This window comes from Ochotona curzoniae, unplaced genomic scaffold (assembly GCF_017591425.1).
Source record: "Ochotona curzoniae isolate NIBS_2020 unplaced genomic scaffold, NIBS_Ocur_1.0 scaffold_2476, whole genome shotgun sequence".
NCBI lineage: Eukaryota > Metazoa > Chordata > Mammalia > Lagomorpha > Ochotonidae > Ochotona > Ochotona curzoniae.
The window spans coordinates 20,280,613-20,300,592 of record NW_024467095.1 but is presented as its reverse complement, the minus strand read 5'-3'; the positions used below and the strand labels follow the sequence as shown (position 1 = coordinate 20,300,592).

Here is a 19,980-nt window from a genome sequence, read left to right as displayed (position 1 = left end):
TGAGACTGGGAGCGAGGCCCCGCCCCGCCCCGCCCGCCCGGCCCCGCCCCGCCCGCCCGGCCCCGCCCCTTACCTGACAGCGGGTTACAGGTGTCGCTGCTCTTCTCGCAGTCCTCGGTCAGCGGCTCCCCGCCCGGCGGTTCTCCGGGGGGCCTGGGGCTGGAGAAGGGCACCAGGCGGAGGGGGCTGGAGCTGCGGCCCGGGCCCTCATCCTCACTGCTCTCAGGGCTGGAGGGGCCACTGGACGGGCTCTCCCCCCACGGCCCCCCCGGCCGGCCCCGGCTACTGGGCCCTGCCCCCGCCCGGCCCGGCCCCAAGGCCGACACCTCCCCTGGCTGCTCCGTGTCTGTGGGAAACAGAGAACGGGCCTCAGAGACGGGAGGGGGAAGGGAGGGCGGAGCAGGGGAGGACAGGGGAGAGGACGGGAGCGAGCCTGGGACAGGGCTCTGGGGAGAGGCCTTTGCTGGCCCCAATTGTCACTTGTGCTATCTTTCCCTATTGTCAACCAGGCTGGGAACTCCCCCAGGCCACCACCCCACCCCCTGGCTACCCTGGCCAAGGTCTTAGGTATGTTCCGCCAGCCACTAGCCTCCCCAGCTAGCTGGGTTTGTGTCTCTCACCCCTTTTCTGTTCAAGGCAGCACCCAGGAGACCCCTGACCTGCCAGGACCAAAATGGCCTAGGCATACCCTTGCCCTGGAGAATGACAGAGGTCTTCCTGGAGAAGGTGATGGCTTTAAACGGGCCTGAAAGCAGGGGCAGCATTTGTATTGCTGGAGTGAGGAGTGGGCATTCAGGGACAGGACCCGGTGGAGCAGGTCCTCTGTACCCCTCCCCCAACCTCTCCCTGAGCCCTCCCCAACTCCCCTCCCCCGCCTCACCCCTGTCTGTGCGCCTGCGAAAGGACAGCTTGCGCTTGCGTTGACGATGGAAGCCGCCCTCCCACTCCGCACTGCCAGGCGAGCCCGGAATCATGTTGGTCTGGAACGGAGTACAGGCGTGAGGGATTTTCCCAGCTCTTCCGGGTCAGGCCTCAACACTCTCATTAGCAAGTGACGCTGGAGGCTCTGCCCGCCACAGCCTGCTCCAGGCAAAGGCAACACTTCCAAGGCAGGGGCGGCCTGGCTGGCTGCAGGGCAGGTCTCTGGAGGGCAGCCACAAGCCTGGATGGGCCACTCACATCTCGCAGGTTGAAGGTGATCTCCAGGCTGGACCAGAAGTGGTCTGAGAACTCGGGGTACATGTCTAGCACCTCCAGCAGGTCGTCGCGGTGGATCTTGTGCAGGTCACAGTAGGTGAGGGCCCGCACGTCCCCGTTGGACTTGCCAGGCCGTGCATATAGGTTCAGCGGTTCTCCAAAGATGTCATTCTTCCCTGCAGGCCACACAGGGGCCGAGTTCAGGCCAGCAGTCCCACTCTGGGTCCAACCCACACACCACTGCCAGCAGGGACTGAAGGCTCTCACTCAGGAACCCAGCTACTTCTGTGCCTCCTCCCAGCAATGGCGCCTGGCCTGGAATGCGGACAAGCCAGGGTACCCTGGCTCTGCTCCCTGCCCTGACTTCCTTGGGCTATAACAATAACTCCACACACTTGAATGCCCCCATCCCGATGCCCTCCTGGCAGATACTGCGCCCCCACAAGCAGCGTTCTGTAGACTATGGCTCAGAACCCAGTAAAGAATCAAGACCAGCTGTTCGTTTTTTAAAAAAATAAAAGAAAGAAAGAAATAGGATACTCTAGCTTAGCACACAGAACACCATACAGTAGAAAATGCCAGAATGTACCATGGAGGTAAGGCCAAGGTGTTGTTCCCTTTTAGTAGCGGAAGGGGAGTGTTTATAGGATGAGCATAGGTTTGCACTAAACTGGGAGATGGAAACTTCAAATATCCCATTGGGAGCCACAACCAGATGTGTTTGATGTCCTGCCCTGAGACTTGCAGAGTCCTGGAAGGACCGACAGAGGGCAAGAAGCCCCCAGGGTCCTGGCACCCCTGCCCCCGTGTGCAGGAAGGGCAGGACTTCCTTGGCTGCGTGCTCTGGGACGTGAAGCTGTGGGACTCCACGCGGTGCTTAGCAAAGTCAGACAAACGCCCTCCCCTCCCACCTTGGCACTCTAGATCCTACATGAAGGAAGCAGGAAGTATCTACTTTGGGGGAAATCCTGGAGGCAAGGAGAATCTGGAGACCCTCATTACACCTCCCCACCCCCCCGCCCCCAAGGACTATGCCTTGCTGCTCTTGCCTGCCCTTCTTGGAGTGCCGGAGCTTGGGACCTTTGCCGGTAGTCCCAGGTTCGCAGCCCCAGGACTGTGTGCTCATGGGGCTCAGCCCTGCCTCTCTAAGCCAGCCACCAGCCTCCAGCCATACCCAGGATGGCCACGACGACGTCACCCCGCAGGATCTCAATGGAGCCCCGGGAGATGAAGTAGAGAGCTGTCAGCAGGTCCCCAGCATGCACCAGTGTGTCCCCTGGTGGCGCATGCGTGGTCTTGAACTTCATGGCCAGGGCCCGCAGGCAGCCTTTGGTGGCCCCACGGAAGGGCTTGCAGTGCTGCAGCAGGGAGCGGTTGAGGTGCAGGCAGATGTCAGCCTGCAGGCACTCAGGGAAGCCCTTCAGCACCTGGGGGGGGGGGCAACAGGATAACTCAGCATGTGTTCCCCGGGGACCCCACCAGCATCCCACCCCACCTCACTCCACCCCCATCTCAGAGAAGCCTCTCCACCTCCTGGCCCCAGCGATCCCAGATGCCCTGCCACCCAGCACTAAGAGGACCAGCATCTCAGGAAGGGCCTGGGTTCCCACTCCAGTGGCGCCACTCCTAACCAGGTACCCCCAGGGGTTGGATTTTCATTTTTCTCAAATGGGAGGTAGAGATGAAGTTCTGCCTCTGCCTGTTTGAAGGATTTACGCCAACGCCTACCTGCTAGAACACCTGCTCTAAATGGAGCAGTGAGTGTGACAATTCTGTAGGCATCAGTTCCTCCTGAGCACAAGGGCCCGGTGCCAGCCTGATCTATATGGCTCTCTGAGCCAAGCTCGAGGCACCAAGGGTCCATGCCTCTCCTCGCCTGCCTTTACCCGGCTCTGGGGCCTCACCGCATTCATGTCGATGCCATTGGTGTAGGACCAGGCGTGCTGGAAGTACTCCTCGAGGCGCTGGCGCAGCGGGTTGGGGATCTGGTGGAAGCGGATGAACTCTCGCACCCGCAGCATCTGTGTATGGTAGCGGGCAGTGCCCGAGTACAGCCGCTGGATGATGGCCGACACGTTGCCGAAGATGCTCGCGTACATGAGGGCTGGGGGCATGGGTGAGTGGGGCCATCAGCATCCACAGGGACCCTGCCTGCCCAGGGGAACCCCTCAGCTTGGTCCCCTAGCAACAGGTCATCACCAGCGTGGGTCCCATCCCAGTCTGAGCACACACACTTGCGATGCCCAAATACACACACTCTAACGTGTGGCAGTCTTTCAGCAGGACCTGGCTGCCCTTGCCCCCAAACTGTCTGGGAGCTGGACCCCAAAGGCATTAATGATGCAAGGTGTTCATTTGACTGCCCAGCAGCCTCGCTATCCTCCACCGAGAGCTCGTCCCCACCATCCATCCCCCAATGCCTGCCCCGTCTCCAGGGGTATACTCACAGCCAATGAGCATGACGCAGATGGAGAAGATCTTCTCGGAGTTGGTGTTGGGGGAGACGTTGCCGAAGCCTACGCTGGTGAGGCTGCTGAAGGTGAAGTAGAGAGCTGTGACGTACTTGTCCTTGATGGAGGGGCCACCCAGGCCGCTGCTGTTGTACGGCTTGCCAATCTGGTCGCCCAGGTTGTGCAGCCAGCCGATGCGTGAGTCCATGTGAGGCTGTTCCATGTTGCCAATGGCGTACCAGATGCAGGCCAGCCAGTGAGCGATGAGTGCAAAGGTACACATGAGCAGGAACAGCACAGCTGCCCCATACTCCGAGTAACGGTCCAGCTTTCGAGCCACACGCACCAGCCGCAGCAGCCGCGCTGTCTTCAGGAGCCCTATCAACTGGAGGGGGAGAAGGGTCAGGGGAGAGGGGCAGACCATCAGTGGAGGTGCTGTGGCCCTTGGAGGAAGCACCAGAGGTAAGATTTGCGCCCCTTATCCCAACACTTCCTCATGGAATCCTCCTAATATTTGAAACACTCTGTGTGACGTGTTTCGCCCACTGGGCCCAGCACAGAAGGCTCATCTATCACGGCCCTGGCTTTGGGACACAGCAGGCATGGTTCCCACAGTGAGAATGAGGAAACAGGAGCTCCAAAAGGCCCATGATCCTGTGCTGTGAGTGTTCCAAAACAGTGTCCCCTTTGGGCAGCCTTCTCTCAGCCCTTGTGAGCAGACCCCGTGGCAAGCAGCCAGCTCAGGGTGGCTGAAGCACACCACACCTCTGCACCCCTTCTCTCTTTCCCACCACCTCCCCTCCCTCAGCCTACACCCTCCCGGCCTCCCCCCACCATTCTCTGCCTCCTAGCCAGCCCCACCTCCTCAGAGCCCGAGCCGAAGATGAGCAGATCAAATGGGATGGCTGCCACCATGTCAATGAGAAACCAGCCCTTAAAGTAATGGACGGCAATGCGGCCGGGATGGCTGACAACCTCCTCATTGGCGTTGACGTAGGTGGTACGGAAATTGATGAGGATGTCCACGATGAACATGATGTCCACAATGAGATCCACCACGGCCAATGGCTGGCAGGCATAGCCACAATCAGGAGCCGGGGGACCCTCTTCCGTCTCTTTTAGCAAGAAGGCAGCCGAGTAGGGCGTGAAGACAGCCGTGTAAATGACCAGCAGCAGGATGAGCCAGTCCCACACAGCCTTGAAGGGGCTGTAGTGCAGGATGGTCCAGCGGTGGATACGTGGTGCCTGTAGCTTGTACTCGGGCAGCACATCAGCACCCAAGGACAGGACCTAGACAAGGCAACGAGATGTAGGTGAAGGGTGAGGACAGATTGCAGGACCCTGATGGGATATGGGGACCAGGAGGTGCAGGGAACATTTCTGCTGAGGCCATGCAGAGGAAGAAAGGAGGCCAAAAGAGAATCCATCAGGGATGGGCATTTGTTTAAGCAGTTAAGACACTGCTTGCGATGCTCACATCCCATTTAAGTGTGCTTGGGTTCTAGCCTCAGCTCTACTCCCAAATCCAGTCTCCTGATAGTATGGCCATGTCATGGCTGACATAGTTGGACCCCGGTCACCATATGGGAGATTCAGGCTGAGTTCCCAGTTGCTGGCTGTAGCCTGACCTAGTACTGGTGACTCCAGGCATCCAGGGAGTGAACCAACCAATGAGATTAGCTCTAGCTCTTCTACAGCAACTGACCCCATCCATTGCCCCAGACTTGGGCACTGCAGTAGCCAAAATATTATGCAGCATGGGGCTGCTAGAGGGAGTTCTGACTGCATCCAGCACACCTGACTCCAGGATTCTGTGCAGTGACAACTGCTCCCCGCCAGCAGTGCAGACCGAAACCTTCAGACTATAACACACCATGTCATCTTGCTCACACTCTGAACCGACACATATATGCACACACCTTAGTCTCAGTCCAGAAAATGTCCCAAGGACTAGGGTTAGTAGCCTGCGCAATGGCCCCAAGAGTCATAATCCCATAAACCAAAACTTGCCACTCCAGTCTCCTATGGGTCCCACTTTATGCCACCAGCCCAAGAATACCAGCCACCCAGCTGCAGGCACCCTTGACGTCCCTAGAGGCAAATGAGACTAAGACACTTCCTCTCACCCTCCCACTCCCACTCTGCCAGCTCCCTCGCCACTCAGGCATACACAACCCATAGCCCTTACCCTCCCTCACTCTCACTAAGGGACGTAACAAGCAGCCCAGCCCAAAGGAAATGGTGCCCAACTGTATGCACACAGGCTGTGGATATGCACACAGGCTGGCCCTGCACAGGGGTTTCCAGCCTCTTCCTCAGCCATGCAGGGGCAGGCCCACTGCCCAGAGCAGGTGCAGTGGCCACGTCACTCTTCCTAGGAAGGGTTCAGAGCGGCTCTCCCATACTGCCCATGACCTCCTCTGTCTCCCGATGGGTTCCACTGGCCACTCCTCTTGTCCTCTCTCTTGCCATCTCACTCATCCCAGGACCACCTGTCCAAGCTCTCCCAGCCTGCCCCCTGCCAGGCATCCCAACCCAAGGCCTTGCCCAGCGAACCCAGAAGAAGCACAGCCTCGGGCCTCTGAGCTGCATGAAGTCCCAGAGATCCCGGCTCATATACAGGCTGGAGCCCCCAGTGCACCTTCATAGATGGCATCACTTTGACAACACACCATTAGAAGAAATCAGAAGTGGCATGGGTAAAATCAGGGGCTTGGCCATACTGAGTGGGCACACGAACTCCAGAGGTATTAGATGGCATTAGAGGAAGTAGATGGAGTCTGAGGGCAGGGGAAGGGGCATGTGGGCCCACCTTGGACCCCATTTCTTTCCTGTCTTCAGCCTAAGCATATCATTCCTTAAGGCCAACAGCAGGTGTGCATGGGGTGGTGGTTTCTAGAGGCTCAAGTGGAGACTGAGAAAAAGGAATTGGCTGGAACCCTGCAGATAAGCAGCAGGGTACACAGCTGCCCCCATCCCCAGATGGTTTCCCATTATGCCTACAAGGTTGGACCCTGGCAGCAGTGACCCTGCCCTGAGACTGCCCAAAGCATGGCCTGCACCACCCCAAGACAGACACGCACGCAAGGAGCATGACTGCGATTCAAGGCCTGATTCAGGGGGCTGCTGGTAGCTCTATTATTCATACAGCCCACCACACAGTCTCGGGCCAGGTACACAGCCCTTCTCAACCTACTGTCCCATAGACTACTGAAGTTGATTTACTGAAGCCAAAGCCTGGGTCCTCACCTGCACCTGTCCCCCAGAAGGGATGCGCCTATGAGCCCGGAGACAGCTCAGGTGCAGGGAAGGCGGTGGTAAGGGTGGCACTTTCAGACATACCTGAAATCACCTCCACTACTAGCCAGAGCCCTGAGCCGCCTCTTGGCTCCATAGGAGACAGACGCTAAGGGCAGAGAGGTGGTTCCCACAAGGTAATAAGTAATCTGCTTGGGGAGGTGAGGGGGAAGCTGAGACAATGACCCAGCCAGCAGAACCACAGGCCACCTCTGAAGAGGTAAGCCAGGTGCCTCCACTCAGAAGCCCCTCACCAACCACCCATGGCCCCCTGACCACCCGCACCCTCAACTCCAGCCTCCAGAACTGCTGAAAGCAGCTCCAGCCCCCCTCACCTGCTGCAGATCCACGCTCAGCATAGACAGCAAGGAGCCCCCATGCTCTGTGCCAGGCCTGGCTGCTGCCCACCATTCCTCTCCCAGCCACCGCCCGCTGGCATGCTCTCCTCCCTCTGACTCCACGCCATCCTCTCTGAGCACCCATAGCTTCCCTGTCCTCTTGTTCTTCCCTTTACATACACAGCTGGAATGGTGTGAACCCCAGAAGGGGACCCCTCCCAGACAAGAGGAAACCTAGCCAGAGAAACTGGGCGGGGAGGAGAGCCAGCAGGCACCCAGGACTGCCGGCTGGGGAATCCCAAGCTGTCCTGCTTCACGGAAGCCCTCCTTCCTAGCTGGAAGCTGCATACCCTCTGGCAGAAGCTGCCTGCGGGCCCCACTCTCCGAGGGGAGGAGGGGCTGGGGGTCACCTACCTCCTGGGCCACCAGGCTGGAGATGCGTACCGCCCGCCTCACCCGGCTTTTCTTGGCCCTGGGCCGCAGGGCCCCTGTCCCGCTTGCCTTCCCTGCTGGAGCCGCCATGAAGAACCTGGCTCCCCCACACCTGCCTGTCCCAGGGCCCAAGGGCCCGGCCAACGGCTCACCTGCACCCCAGAGGCAGTCCCAGCCCAGGCGAGCAGAGCAGCCTCTGGCATGAAGCCAAGGTGGTTGGGGCCAGGCCCCAGAGCTGGGGTCACCCCGGTATGGAGCATAGGCAGCAGCCTGCCTGGCTCAGGCTGCCCATGGTCCCCTGGTATGGGCCCCCGCGGCCAGGGTGCTGCCGCGCTCTGCCTGCCTGCCGCCAGCCCGGCAGCTGCGGTCGGAACCTCGGCTGCTCCGGCCGGTCGGCCCCTCCTCCTTCCCCCCATCCCCACCCCCACCCGGCACACTGGGCTCCCCCGCCCAGCCCGTGCCCGCCCCTCCGCCCCGTGCCAGGCTAGGGGCCCCCTCCCCCGCGGCCCGCTCCAGGCTCCTGCTGCAGCCGCTCCCGCAGCCCGTGCCCCTCCCCCTCTGCCCCGGCAGGGCAGCCGGGACTGTCACGGCAGATTAATGGTCTCCCCAACACCCCCGCCCCGCCGGTCCAGTGCCTAGCCAGCCAGAGTCACAGACGCCCAGAGGTGGAGAGACTGCCCAGGGACTGGCAAACACACCCGTGCACGCCGACAGAGACGCACACACACAGACCCACAACAACATGGCAGGCGGACATGGAGGGCTCCCGCACAGAGCCAACACACAGGGGGCTCAGGTAGGGACTGAGAGGACAGGCAGGGACAGGAGGGGGAGATAAGGGCCTGGGGTGAGAGGGAATGTTCCAGAGTCAAGGCCAAGGGGTTTGGAGACCTGGCAGGGACCCAGTGAGTCAGAAGGCATCTGGAGCAAGGCCAGGAAGGCTAGCCAAGCAAGATGGGCAGCAACCTCACAGAGGCCACCCTTGGCAGCTGCCACCGCGGGAGAAGCTAGAAGCAGCAGCTGGGGACAGGGTCCCCCAACTATATGGAACCCAGCACTTAGTGCAGGCACCTGCAGTACTGAGTGCGTGCGCGCGCACACACACACACACACAGAGGCCAGCATGCCAGGCAGCTGAGGTAGGCAGAGGAGTGGGGAAGGGGGTTAATGCAGACCACACAGCTGCCAGAAGGGGACAAAAGACCAGACTGGCCCTGCCACTGAGTGGTTTGGCCTAGTGCCCTCAAAGGCTCCAGATCTTCTCGGGACCAGGCGTCAGCCCACCACCATTGCCCCCTAACTCACACACAAAAGAAGTCACCCCTCCCCGTGGGGGGCGGGGAACACAGGTGACAGCTCTGGGCCACCAGGACACCCTGCAGGTGCCAGTCCCCCAGCCTCACATTCATCCTCACGGTGGCCTGAAAGAATCAGCATTCTCTTGACCTTGGCCTCCATGACCTCAGAATCTGCACTGCCTCCTGCTGGCCTGGCACCCAGTACTTTTCTCCCACGCATCCTTTGAACAGATCTTGTCCCCTGAGGCTGCCTTCTCCCACACTCCCCTGCACTCTTCCACCCCCAGCGTCAAGTACCCTATACTCTCCATGCCCCCTCGAGCCAGACACCACACCTGCTGGTCCCAAGGCCACCTCCCCGTTCTTCCCCTCCCCTCCCATCCCAAATCTGCACTATCTCCCTCCTCCAAGGTGCCGTTCCCACTTTACCCACAGCCTGCCCCTCCCTCTTCCCATACAAGCTCCTACAAAGTGAAGTGAGAGCTGAGCCCCTACCTGGGTGACCTTCTCAGTGACGTTGTGGGTCCGCTCCTTTATCTTGGGGGCTATGATCTCCCGGTCACTGGTAGGCGAGGCCAGGAAGGGATCTCCCTTGAGGTCCACGAAGTTGAGGGTGATCTGCGGAATCTTGCTGATGGTGCGGTAGCGCACGAGGTCCGAGTCTGAGGTGGAGTTTAGCAGGCCACTGCGCAGGGGGTGCATGGCCCCTGGGGTGGAGAGGCAAATGGGGGTTCAGGCAGGGCACTCAGACCACAGAGGAAGACAGAGGGAGAGCTCCTGGAAGGTCAAGCCCTGGAAGGTTCTGGCTCTGGGACACAGGGGGGGCAGTCAGGGGAAGGTCAGGAGCTGGAGGGAGAGTCATGGAGACAGGAAACCACATATCCCCCCATTTCAAAGAGGCTGGCTGGGTCACAGAGAGCCCCCCGGGGAGCTGGTCTATCCCACCAGCCAGGTAGTATAGGGGGTCCTGAGCCTCTCCCACAACCATCCCCCTGTAGGACGTCCTGGGGGAGCCAACTCTGAGGACCAGCAAGAGCTCTGGGAGTGGAAGAATGTAATGGGATGAATGGACATTTAATAGAGTGAAAGGCCACTTAATGAGATTAAATAAGTGCTTAATGGGATTTCCATCTCCGAGGCACGAGGGACTGGCGGGAAGGAGGAAACTTGAAGGCCTGCCACGGGGGGCAGGCGTAGGGTGGGCTAGGGCTGGGATGGGAGTGAGAGCGCACGGAGCTACGGGCGGCCGCTGCCCTCACCAGTGCTGGCATGGCGAGGTGGCGGGGGCAGTGCCCCGGCGCGCATAGCCTCGATGTCATCGGCCGAGGAGGCGCGGCGCACGCTGGCACAGCTCTCCCGGGAGCGTGTCCGGGCCAGGCTGCAACTGGAACCCGAGGCATCGGGGTTGAGGCTGTGTGCGCGGGGCGATCGCTGTGGGCCCGGTGCGCAGACGGGCGGCGGTGAGCCGGAGCCCACCAGCGCGCGCCGCTCCTCCGCCGCTGGTCCGAGCCCCGCCACGTGGTTGTCCATGGCCGTCACCTCATCCAGGGCCAACGACTCGCTGCTGGGCGCCGCAGGTGTCAGGTCCACATCCACCACGACGGCCCCCGGGGCGCCTGTGCCGCCGCCCGCACCACCCGACCGCGCCGACGACGATGACGACTCGCGGGCCGTCAGCGCTAACAGCGCGGGCAGCTTCAGGCGGAAGGTCTTGGCACGGCCTGTGGGAGAGCAGAGGCAGGTGGTCCTGGGGACGGAGGCCCAGCTGCAGCCCTAGCCACCGAGCTGCCAGCAGGGGAATTGGGGACCCTGACGGCTGGCGCTGTTTGATAGCCAGTGCCCTTCTAAGACACACAATTCAATTCTCAGCAAACAGCCAAAAGCCTCTGATCATCAAAAACAGCCCCTTCACGGCAGCCTGCACATAAATCCTCCCGGAGCCTTCTAACTGCAGTGCTGAGCGCCAGCACCCCTGTTTTTGCCAATTTCGGCAAAAAAAAAAAAAAAAAAAAGTTACATAACTTGCAGGAGGTCACACAATCGGTGGTGGCGCCTGCACCTGCGTGAGGAGGCGGAGGAGGTGGTACCTTGGCCCATGGTGGGGATGGCACCTGCAGGAGAAGTGGGGCTGTGTCACCAACATGGTCCATCCCAAGCTTGAGAAACCAAGCACTGAATGAAGGATAAAGCCACAGGGGTCACCCTGCTGAGACATGAAGCCACCTGAGCCTGTGTCCCCTTGGGAAGGAGCTAAGATCCCGGAGTCTCCAGCAGGGGTGAGCAGGTCCCCAAAAGCCTCTTCTCAACATGCAAAGACCACATAGGGAAGGAAGCCTGAGAAGCCATCCAGAGCCGACTTCTGTGCATGAGAAGGTCAGCCAGGCTGGTCAGCCAGGATGGAGAGAGGACCACACCAAACAGGGCGCTGGAGAACCATGCAAGCAAGGTGAGGAAACAGGAGACTATCCTGGTCCCAGAACCTGTGACTCTGGGCCCTGTCCACCGGGTGTCCATCCTGGGCCAGGCAGCCCCAAGCCTGTCATTGGTGTTCCTGCATCCCCCAACACACACACACCCATCTCCAGCCACCTCCCTTTCTGTGGAGCACTGCCTTGGACAGCCCCCAGCTCCCAAGTACATCAGACCCATTCCTGGGCCAGCCCAGAAGCATGGCTCCACTTACCAGGGGCCAGCCAGCTGGTTGGGGGACCCCGGTGATTGGTGTCACGAGCCGGGGACCCCACCATGTCCTTCTCCATCACCACCTCGAAGTTGAGGATGAACATGATGACAGCCCCATCCTCATTCTTCACGGGCACCACATCCACCAGACAGAGGAAGCAGCTTCCTGTGGGGGAAAGGGGGACCAGCTGCTGTGGCACCAGGGCCCCCTCCGCGGGTACAGCAGAAAACAAAACAGGGTGGACCGCCAAGAGCAAAAGGGCCCAACCACCTCTGCCCACACCCCTCCAGGCACCCTCTCTATTGTCCTGCAGCCCTACCCTCCACCCTGGCCACATGGGTGCCAGCATGTGGCTGCTCCCTGGCCCCACCCGCCTCAGCTTGCTGCCCGGAGCTCCCGCCCTCGCTGCCCTCTTTGCCCCTATGTGTCTCCTCCCACACTGGCTTCTGAGCCTCCCCTGGCCCATTTCACTCTCCCCTTCTTCTCCACGTGTCTCGGCGTTTCCCTCACGTGGGGCATATCCAGCCCACAGACTTTCGGCCCAGAATCTCTGGGTCGGGTCCCAGCGTTGCTTCTTCATCATCTGTGCATTTTCCTCAAGCTGTGCCTTGTGCTTCCTCTCTATACAATGGGAACGATGATAAGAGTTCTTTGTTTTGTTTTCTCGAGGGTTCTAAACGTTAAGTAAGACCAGCGATGCCTGCTGCCCACTGGATGCTGTAGACAGTTGGCGATTGTGATCTGCCTCCATCTGTCCTCTTCAGATTAGCTCTTGCCGTTGTGTCGGTCCACAACAAGATAAGGGCAGCCGTGGAGAATAAGAGTTCCAAACCTTTACACCAAGGCAGCAGCGCCACGAGATCCAGCCACAGGAGTTTGTATTTCACCAAAGTCCCGGGCTGCGATGTCTTAGCAATGCAGAAACCGATCCTTCACCTTGCAGTCTCAGAAGCACTGCTTCTAGATCTTTCCTCTTCCTCTCCTCTCTTGTCCTTGTTTTTCTCTCCCTGTCCTTGGTGGGGTCTTTTGTTGTTGTTTCTTTGTTTTTTGGTTTTTTTTTTTTTAATTTCTCCTCCCATCTCTCTGGTCACAGATGGTGTCAGTTCAGGCCAAGTGCCCCTGGCCCACCTGGGCTCCCCAAGTCCCCAGCACACCTCACAAGGTGACTTCTGAACAGCCTCCTCTAGAGTGCGCTCTCGGCTGCACCCAGGGCCTAGTTCAGCTCACCCACACACACCCCACACTCCGCCTACAAGAAGTCCTCCCTGATAAACAAGAGAGCACAATCAGCTCCCTCTGCTGCTCCTCTGTGCGCTCCCTGCTCCTTCTCTCCTGACTGGAAAGGCTTCCCTCCTGGTCTCCACTCCCCTCTGTCACCTGTGTGCTCTGCCTCCCAGTGTCCGCGACCCCTGGAATAACTGGGGCAGGGGGCACTGCCTAGCAAGTGGCCGTGGCAGGGCCAGAGCTGAAGTGGAACATGGGTGGCTAGGTGACCCTACCTGGTGAGCCACTGTGTGGTCCCACTTGGTCCTTGGCAGCTCAGCCGCACCTGTCAGTCCTGTTTACCCTCCCACGTCCCACAGCGTCCTGCGGTTTTTCCCCCTTCCTTGCCAGGCCTACTCTCACCCCTTCTCCTGACTCGGGTCACAGCAGGGGTGGTCGCAGTGGTGATTTGAGTCAAGGGAGGGCCAGCACCCTGTGACAAGGGATTTGTGCTGGATGCCTGGCTGGCCAGACTCAAGGAGCTGAACACTGTGAGGGATGAGGGAGCAGCTTCAGCCACAGCCCAGGTGGGGACGGCCTGACTCCTGGCACCTGCTGGGGAAGGGCTCATGAGCCCAGAGCAAATGGTGCTCATGGTGTGGAAGACGGACAGGAGGGCGCCAAGGTGAGGGCTGCACCCGGGGAGGAGCAGGCCAGGAACTCTCCGCCCATCCCGCCCCTTCCACTCACCGCGTCCCAGGCCCTCGCGGCTTTGCCCAGGGGGGCCCTGAGCTCCCAGGGCTCTGTCTAGGTCCCCCTCCAGCAGCTGCTCTTGTCCCCTGACCTCCGGCCTCTGACACACAGCTGTGGTGTTGGGAGCTGCAGGGGGCTGGGCCCAGCTGGAGGCCGTTTGGCACCCAGACAGCCTGCCTGGAGTTTATGCCCTAATATGGTGATGGCCAGCAGCGGCCTGAACAGGGCCTAGCCTTCCCGGGGCCTGCGGAGGGGCCAGAAAGCAGGAAACCTTAGCCCTGGACACCCCAGCACCCACCCTCCTGCACCCCAAGGTCCCCACCAGGAAGCAAGTCTCAGGGAAACCCAGAGTCTGCACCCCAGCCCTTTAGGGTGCATGAAGACTCTGCCCCCAACACAGGACCCCAGAAATTCTGACCCTGAAACCCCAGCACCACATCCCCACTTCCCAACCAAGCTATTTTGTGAGCCAGGCAGGAGCTGCACCCTGGGGCCTGCCCAGCCCCACTGGGTGCCTGGCATCTCTGATGCTGTCCTGGACCACAGGGGCTCCAGGAGAGGCCACAGGGCCCAGCAGACACTCACACACACAACCCGGGGGCCCCCTCCCTTTGTCAACATTCAAGACATTTTTCCTTTCAAATAACTCCTGTCAAAGGCCTGGTTATCCCAAAAATGTGAACTGGAGCCCTGCCTGAGGGCTGAGGAGAGAAATGGCTGAGGGGGATGCAGAAGGCAGGAAAATGTCACCTCCCCGATGGGCCGGGCTCTTCAAAGTCCAGCCTTCCCCAACCCTGCCTCATGAGCAGGGACAAGGGGCCAGAGCACCTGCCAGAGCCAGACCCCATCCGGTCACTGGCTGGGGTTGCGAGAGCTGGAGTCCCGGAAAGTACAGGACAGTCAGTCCGGCCGGGAGTCGGGGAGAGGGCACACGTCCCAAGCTGTGCATGGGCATGGAATCAAGAGGTGCTCCTAGGGGACAGTGGGACTGTAGCCCTCCCTCAACTTCCCAGGATAGAACTGTCAGAGCAAAGGAGCAGAGCTGCACCCTGGGCTGACAACGGCACACATGAAACCCAAAACCGTTGCCCACCCACCTGCCCAGGTGGCTCTCCCCCAGCCCCAGGGCCCAGGCCATCATGCCCCCTAAATCCCCACACCTTCCCCACCTCCCCCGGGGACAGAAACCAGCTTCAAGAAAGGTGCAGCTGCCTAGCCAGGCGAGACCGAGCCTGCAGTTCCCCTAAGAGCCACTCCGTGGCAGGCACGGCCTACATTCCCGGGCAGCCAGCAGCAGGAGAGCAGGAGGGGAGGCGGGGCAGTAGGCTGTGGGATTCCCCGTCTCCCCTGGGAAGAGGGCGGGCAGCCGAGCCAGGCAGCCTCCCTGAGCCCCCGGGTGTCCAGCTGCAGTACCGGGCGACCATGCTCATCCCACCAGGGTGCAGAGACAAAATCACCTTGATAAGACACATGACTAAATGACTGACTCAAAGGGAGTCTCCCCCGGTTCAAGAAGTAAGAAAGAGAGATGTCCGTGGGTGGCTCAGTGCCTTGACGCAGCCCATGCCAGATCCGTGTGCTGTCTGTCCACTCCCCTGGCTGCCGAGATGCTGCTTGGGGAGAGGACTCACAAACCAGCCTAGGCTGCCACCTGGGAGTTTGGATGCCCTGGGAGACAGCCATTGATTAGCATCCATTCCCTGCCCAGGATTCCCAGCTCCTTACGCCATCCACGACTTTGGCCCCAACACCCTGGGCGGGACAGGCCTGCCCTGTGCCATGTCCCTCACAGTCAGTCTCCAAGCAGGGAGAGCTGGGACTGGACACAACCCAGGTGTATCAGAGACAACCAATCCTGAACCCATGGGGGGTCTCTGTTATGGTCAGCACACACATTCTGGCTGGCTTTTAGAAGTTTGCCTAGGAGGGCAGGGAGACACCGTCCTTGTCCAGCCTCCTATACCCATCCCAGGGCAAGGGGCTCCACCTACTGGTTGGCCAGACCCCAGGCAGGAACCACACGTGGCTTTAGCAGGACAGGGGCTGGGCAGCGCCAGCTGAGAAGAGGAGGCCTACAGAGGAGCCCAACCAGCCTCGGGCAAGTTCTGCTGGGTGCCCACATTCACCAACCCCAGTGGGGTCAGTGTGAGGGTCAAGACAGAGGAAGAGCGATTAAACCAGTCAAATGAGCAAACCCAGTCCAGGAAAGCTGGCCTCCTGCTCTCCCTCTTGCTTGCTGTGTGTGTGGCTGTGGGCAGGTCATCACCTCTCTGAGCTTCAGACTTCCGGGCGGTCTTGCAGGAAAGACAAGTGAGTCCTTCCCTGGGTGCCAGCTGAGATGACAGATGGCCTTATGGAAGCATCCAGAGCTGGAACGAGGCAGAGGGGCAAGTCCCTGTGGGGAAGGTGACCTCGGGAAGCAATCACCCTCACCCTGATGGCTTGCCTGCCTCGCTCTGAGCGGGAGGAACTGTGCCCAGGACAGGCCCAAAGTCACGCTGAGGGCAGGAGGTTGGGGCTGCAGGCGGCCCTGTCCGCCCCCAGGCAGGGAGGCTGTCAGCAGCAGCCCAGGGCTGTGCAGTGTCAGGTTATATTTAGCCTGGTGGCGGCGACAGGAAGATGCAGCGGGAGCCGCTTCTGGCGGGGGGCCATCGTGTCACTAACACCACTCTCATGGGCAGCTGGGGGCCCAGGGAAAACCAGAGACAGTTGTGGGCCTGGGCAGGGGGAGGGGACAGGGAACAGAGTGAAGAAGGTTGCGAGGCCAGCTAGTGAATGATGTAAAAGAGAGAGGGCAATTCTACACGCCTGACTCTGAGGGCTGAGCAGGGCAGAGTCCCGGGGACACTCAGTGCAGGGCAGGGCTGGGGCAGGGGGGCATCGCAGCTTCCACACAAGCCTCTGCAGAGGAATCTTGCTAGCCACCTCTGTCCAGGGCCATATCTAGGGTTCAGGGCCTCTAGCCCCCGTCCTGACCCACACATGGCACGCAGCGTGCTCATGCCATCCACCTGGCACGGCAATGGTCCCAGGAGGCCAGCTCAGCCTAGAGAGCCCAGCTCTGCTCCAGGCCTTCTCAGCAGGGGACAGACTGCAAGTCACAACCCTGCCCTCCTCTTGAAGAGTCCTGGAAAGTTGAAACCATGTCACACAATGGGGAGAGCTGACTTCCACGGCTACACTCAGGCCCAAGCAAACCATCATCAGTCTGGTTGGTGCCTCCCACTGCAACTCCTGCTCTCTCCTGCTCCACGCCACCCCACAAGCCCCCTGTCCGAAGTGTCCTTGACTTCTCCAGCTGCTTCTCCCTTTGCAGGAGGGCACCGTGCCTGGCTTCTGCATGAGCTGCCTCTCTCTAGTCGACAACAGTGAGGCCAGAGCAGACAGCTTCCCGCGGTGGGGTAGAAAAGTCAGGTGTTGTAAGGAAGTACGGAGGGACTCTTAGTGGCCTGCGAGTGTAGACAAGCCATGGTCCCATCCTCTGGGCTCCTTTTCAAATGCAGGGGCACGGCCTGCCAGCACAGGACAGAACTGCCCCATCTCCAGCCCAAGTCAAAATAGAAGGTAGAGCACTAGTGAATCCAGTCCACAGGCACCACTGGGCCCAGGGGCCAGTACCAAGATGCCCGCCTATCAGGGGTGCAACCGCAGCAGGGCTGAGATTTCTGAGCATCCAATCCGTCAGCCCTGCTCCACGCTGATCCTCCACGCAGCCTGGCATGAGGTGGTGGAGCACCCAAAGCTGCCACTATCCGTCAGGGGACAATCTGGGGGTTCATGATTCCACTGGTGCTCTGCAAGCTTCTAGAGCTGTCCCCCATCCTGGCTCCCGGCATAGGCCACAGAGCCTGGAGGGGCCTTAATAAACCACTCCCAGTGGGAGCTCTGTCATGGGTCACCAAACCAGCCACAGCTTCTTGATCATTTAAGCCAAAAGTTAGTGATTTCCCAACTTGCCCACCAAGGGGACACCGGGAAGTACCAACCAACAAATGCAAACACCAACAAAAATCTGCAGAAAAGTCAGACAATATACTTGAGCATCAAAACACACGACCAGGACCCGGAGACAGAAAATGGCCATTATTTACAGATGATAGCGTCATCTCCCCCAAAGGACCAACAAAATCAACAATAAACAATTAGAACTAATAAGACAGTTCGACAAGGTTGCCAGATACAAGATCAGACCATGAAAATCTACAGCATTTCTCTACACCAGTCGGAGGGCAAAGAGAAAACAGTCAAATACAAGCTCCCTTCAACAATAGCAACAAGGAACAGAAAGCACCCAGGCACTGACCGAGAATATACAAGACGCCCTATGAGGAGACAAAAACAAACTTTAAACTAAGAAGGGGCAGAGAAATGATCTGGTAAATGGAGAGACAGTCTAGATTTTTGACTGGGACTAATATAAAGATATCAGTACTCCCCAAATGAATCTATAAAACCCATCTAAACCCAATCAAGATTTCAGTGAGGTGTTTTTTTTTTATTCTGTCCGGGCACTCAACAAACTTTCTCTATAATGCATAAAAAGAACAGAGATCCACAAAAAACCTTGTCAACCTTTAAAAAAAAAAGAAACAAAGACAGAGGATTTGCCTTATCAGATATTAAGACGTCTTAAATGTCATGGGTGTTTGTTTGTTTTTAATGTGGTCTTGATGCAAAAAACAGGCAAATATTTGGGACAAAATAGAGGGCTGTAAGAGGGACCCACAGCTCTGTGGGAGATTAACCTACGATAAAGGTGGCCCCACAAATCAACGGAAAAGAACAGAGTGTTTATGAGACGTCTGGGGAAAGCTGGCGCATTACACGGAAAAAATAACACTGGATCCCTGCTGGACCCCGCACGCGAGGTCAGCTCAGGAGGACGACAGCCGCAGCCTACACTGTCGCAGCGGACCTCTGCAGGCTCGGGTTCATGACGACTTTCTTCGCCAGGAACTCAAAAACACAAACTAGGGGGGAAAATCATAAATTCTTTGCTATCGAAATTGTCTTTTTTGGATAAACTGAGCAGAGACTGCATGGAAGATGTTTGCAATATTTCGATTTCAGAAGGAATTCACATCTGGAGTATACACTGAAGGTTCAGTGCCTGCATTTGCATTTCTGGAACACATAAGAAAACCTTGAGAATCAGTAAGAACAAAAACCACAACCTCAGTGGAACAATGAGCAACATCAGTGGGCATTTGGCACAGCAGCTAAGACTCCACTTGGGGTCAGAGTGACTGGGTTCAAGTCCCGGCTCAACGCCCAATTCCAGCTTCCTGCTAATGTGCACCCAGAGAGGCAACAGACTCAAATATCTGGGTCCCTACCACCCACCTGCAAGATCCAGGTTAAGTTCCTGGTCCCAGGTCCAGCTGCAGCGAGCCTTTAGGGTATGAACTGGCAGATGAGATTGTGTGTGTGTGTGTGTGTGTGTGTGTGTGTGTGTGTGTGTGTGTGTGTTTCTATGTCTCTGAAATAAAATAAATAAAAACTTTCTTTGAAAAATTAGCAATGGGGCCCAACGTAGTAGACTAGCTGCTAAAGACCTTGCCTTGCAAGAACCAGGATCCCATATGGGCACAGGATCTAATCCCAGCAGCCCCGCTTCCCATCCAACTCTCTGCCTGTGGCCTGGGAAAGCAGTTGAGGATGGCCCAAACCCTTGGGACCCTGCACCCATGTGGGAGACCCAGAGGAGGCTCCGGGCTCCTAGCTTCAGATTGGCACAGCTCTGGCAGTTGCAGCTGCTTGGGGAGTGAATCATCGGAATGAAAATCTTCCTCTTGGTCTCTCCTCTTCTCTGTATATCTAACTTTCCAATAAAAATAAATCTTTTTAAAAAAAATAGCAATGGGGGCCTGGCGGCATGGCCTAGCAGCTAAAGTCCTCACCTTGAACGTGCCAGGATCCCATATGGACACCGGTTTTAATCCCGGCAGCTCCACTTCCCATCCACTCCCTGCTTGTGGCCTGGGAAAGCAGTGGAGGACGACCTAGAGCTTTGGGACCCTGCACCCGTGTGGGAGACCTGGAAGAGATTCCTGGTTCCCAGCTTTGAATTGGTGCAAGCACCGGCCATTGCACTCACTTGGGGAGTGAGTCATCGGACGGAAGATCTTCCTGTCTCCCCTCCTCTCTATATATCTGACTTTGTAATAAAAATAAATAAATCTTTAAAAAAATAGCAATGGGAGTCTGGTGTGGTGATTCAGTTGGTTAATCTTCCCCTCACAAGTGCTGGGATCCCATATAGGCACCAGTTCATGTGCTAGCAGCTCCACTTTCCATCCAGCTCCCTGATTTTTTCCCTGGGAAGGCAA

The 19,980-nt window shown here is 58.5% G+C and overlaps 1 protein-coding gene across 2 annotated transcripts in view; it reads right to left on the bottom strand.

The window, feature by feature from the left end:
* Positions 1 to 19,980, bottom strand: part of KCNH2 (potassium voltage-gated channel subfamily H member 2) — a 32,419-nt gene that overhangs the window by 1,741 nt on the left and 10,698 nt on the right. The window contains exons 3-12 of one of the 2 annotated variants that reach the window (XM_041002042.1): positions 11,696 to 11,860; positions 10,272 to 10,733; positions 9,508 to 9,719; positions 4,509 to 4,937; positions 3,645 to 4,032; positions 3,102 to 3,301; positions 2,372 to 2,624; positions 1,180 to 1,373; positions 881 to 980; positions 74 to 346 (exon numbers count right to left, since the gene is read on the bottom strand). In XM_041002042.1, coding sequence (XP_040857976.1) covers positions 74 to 346; positions 881 to 980; positions 1,180 to 1,373; positions 2,372 to 2,624; positions 3,102 to 3,301; positions 3,645 to 4,032; positions 4,509 to 4,937; positions 9,508 to 9,719; positions 10,272 to 10,733; positions 11,696 to 11,860 — 2,676 coding nt within the window. Of the gene's footprint in view, positions 1 to 73; positions 347 to 880; positions 981 to 1,179; positions 1,374 to 2,371; positions 2,625 to 3,101; positions 3,302 to 3,644; positions 4,033 to 4,508; positions 4,938 to 7,696; positions 7,815 to 9,507; positions 9,720 to 10,271; positions 10,734 to 11,695; positions 11,861 to 19,980 lie in introns of those variants that run through there. The other variant, XM_041002043.1, reaches the window with a different exon arrangement.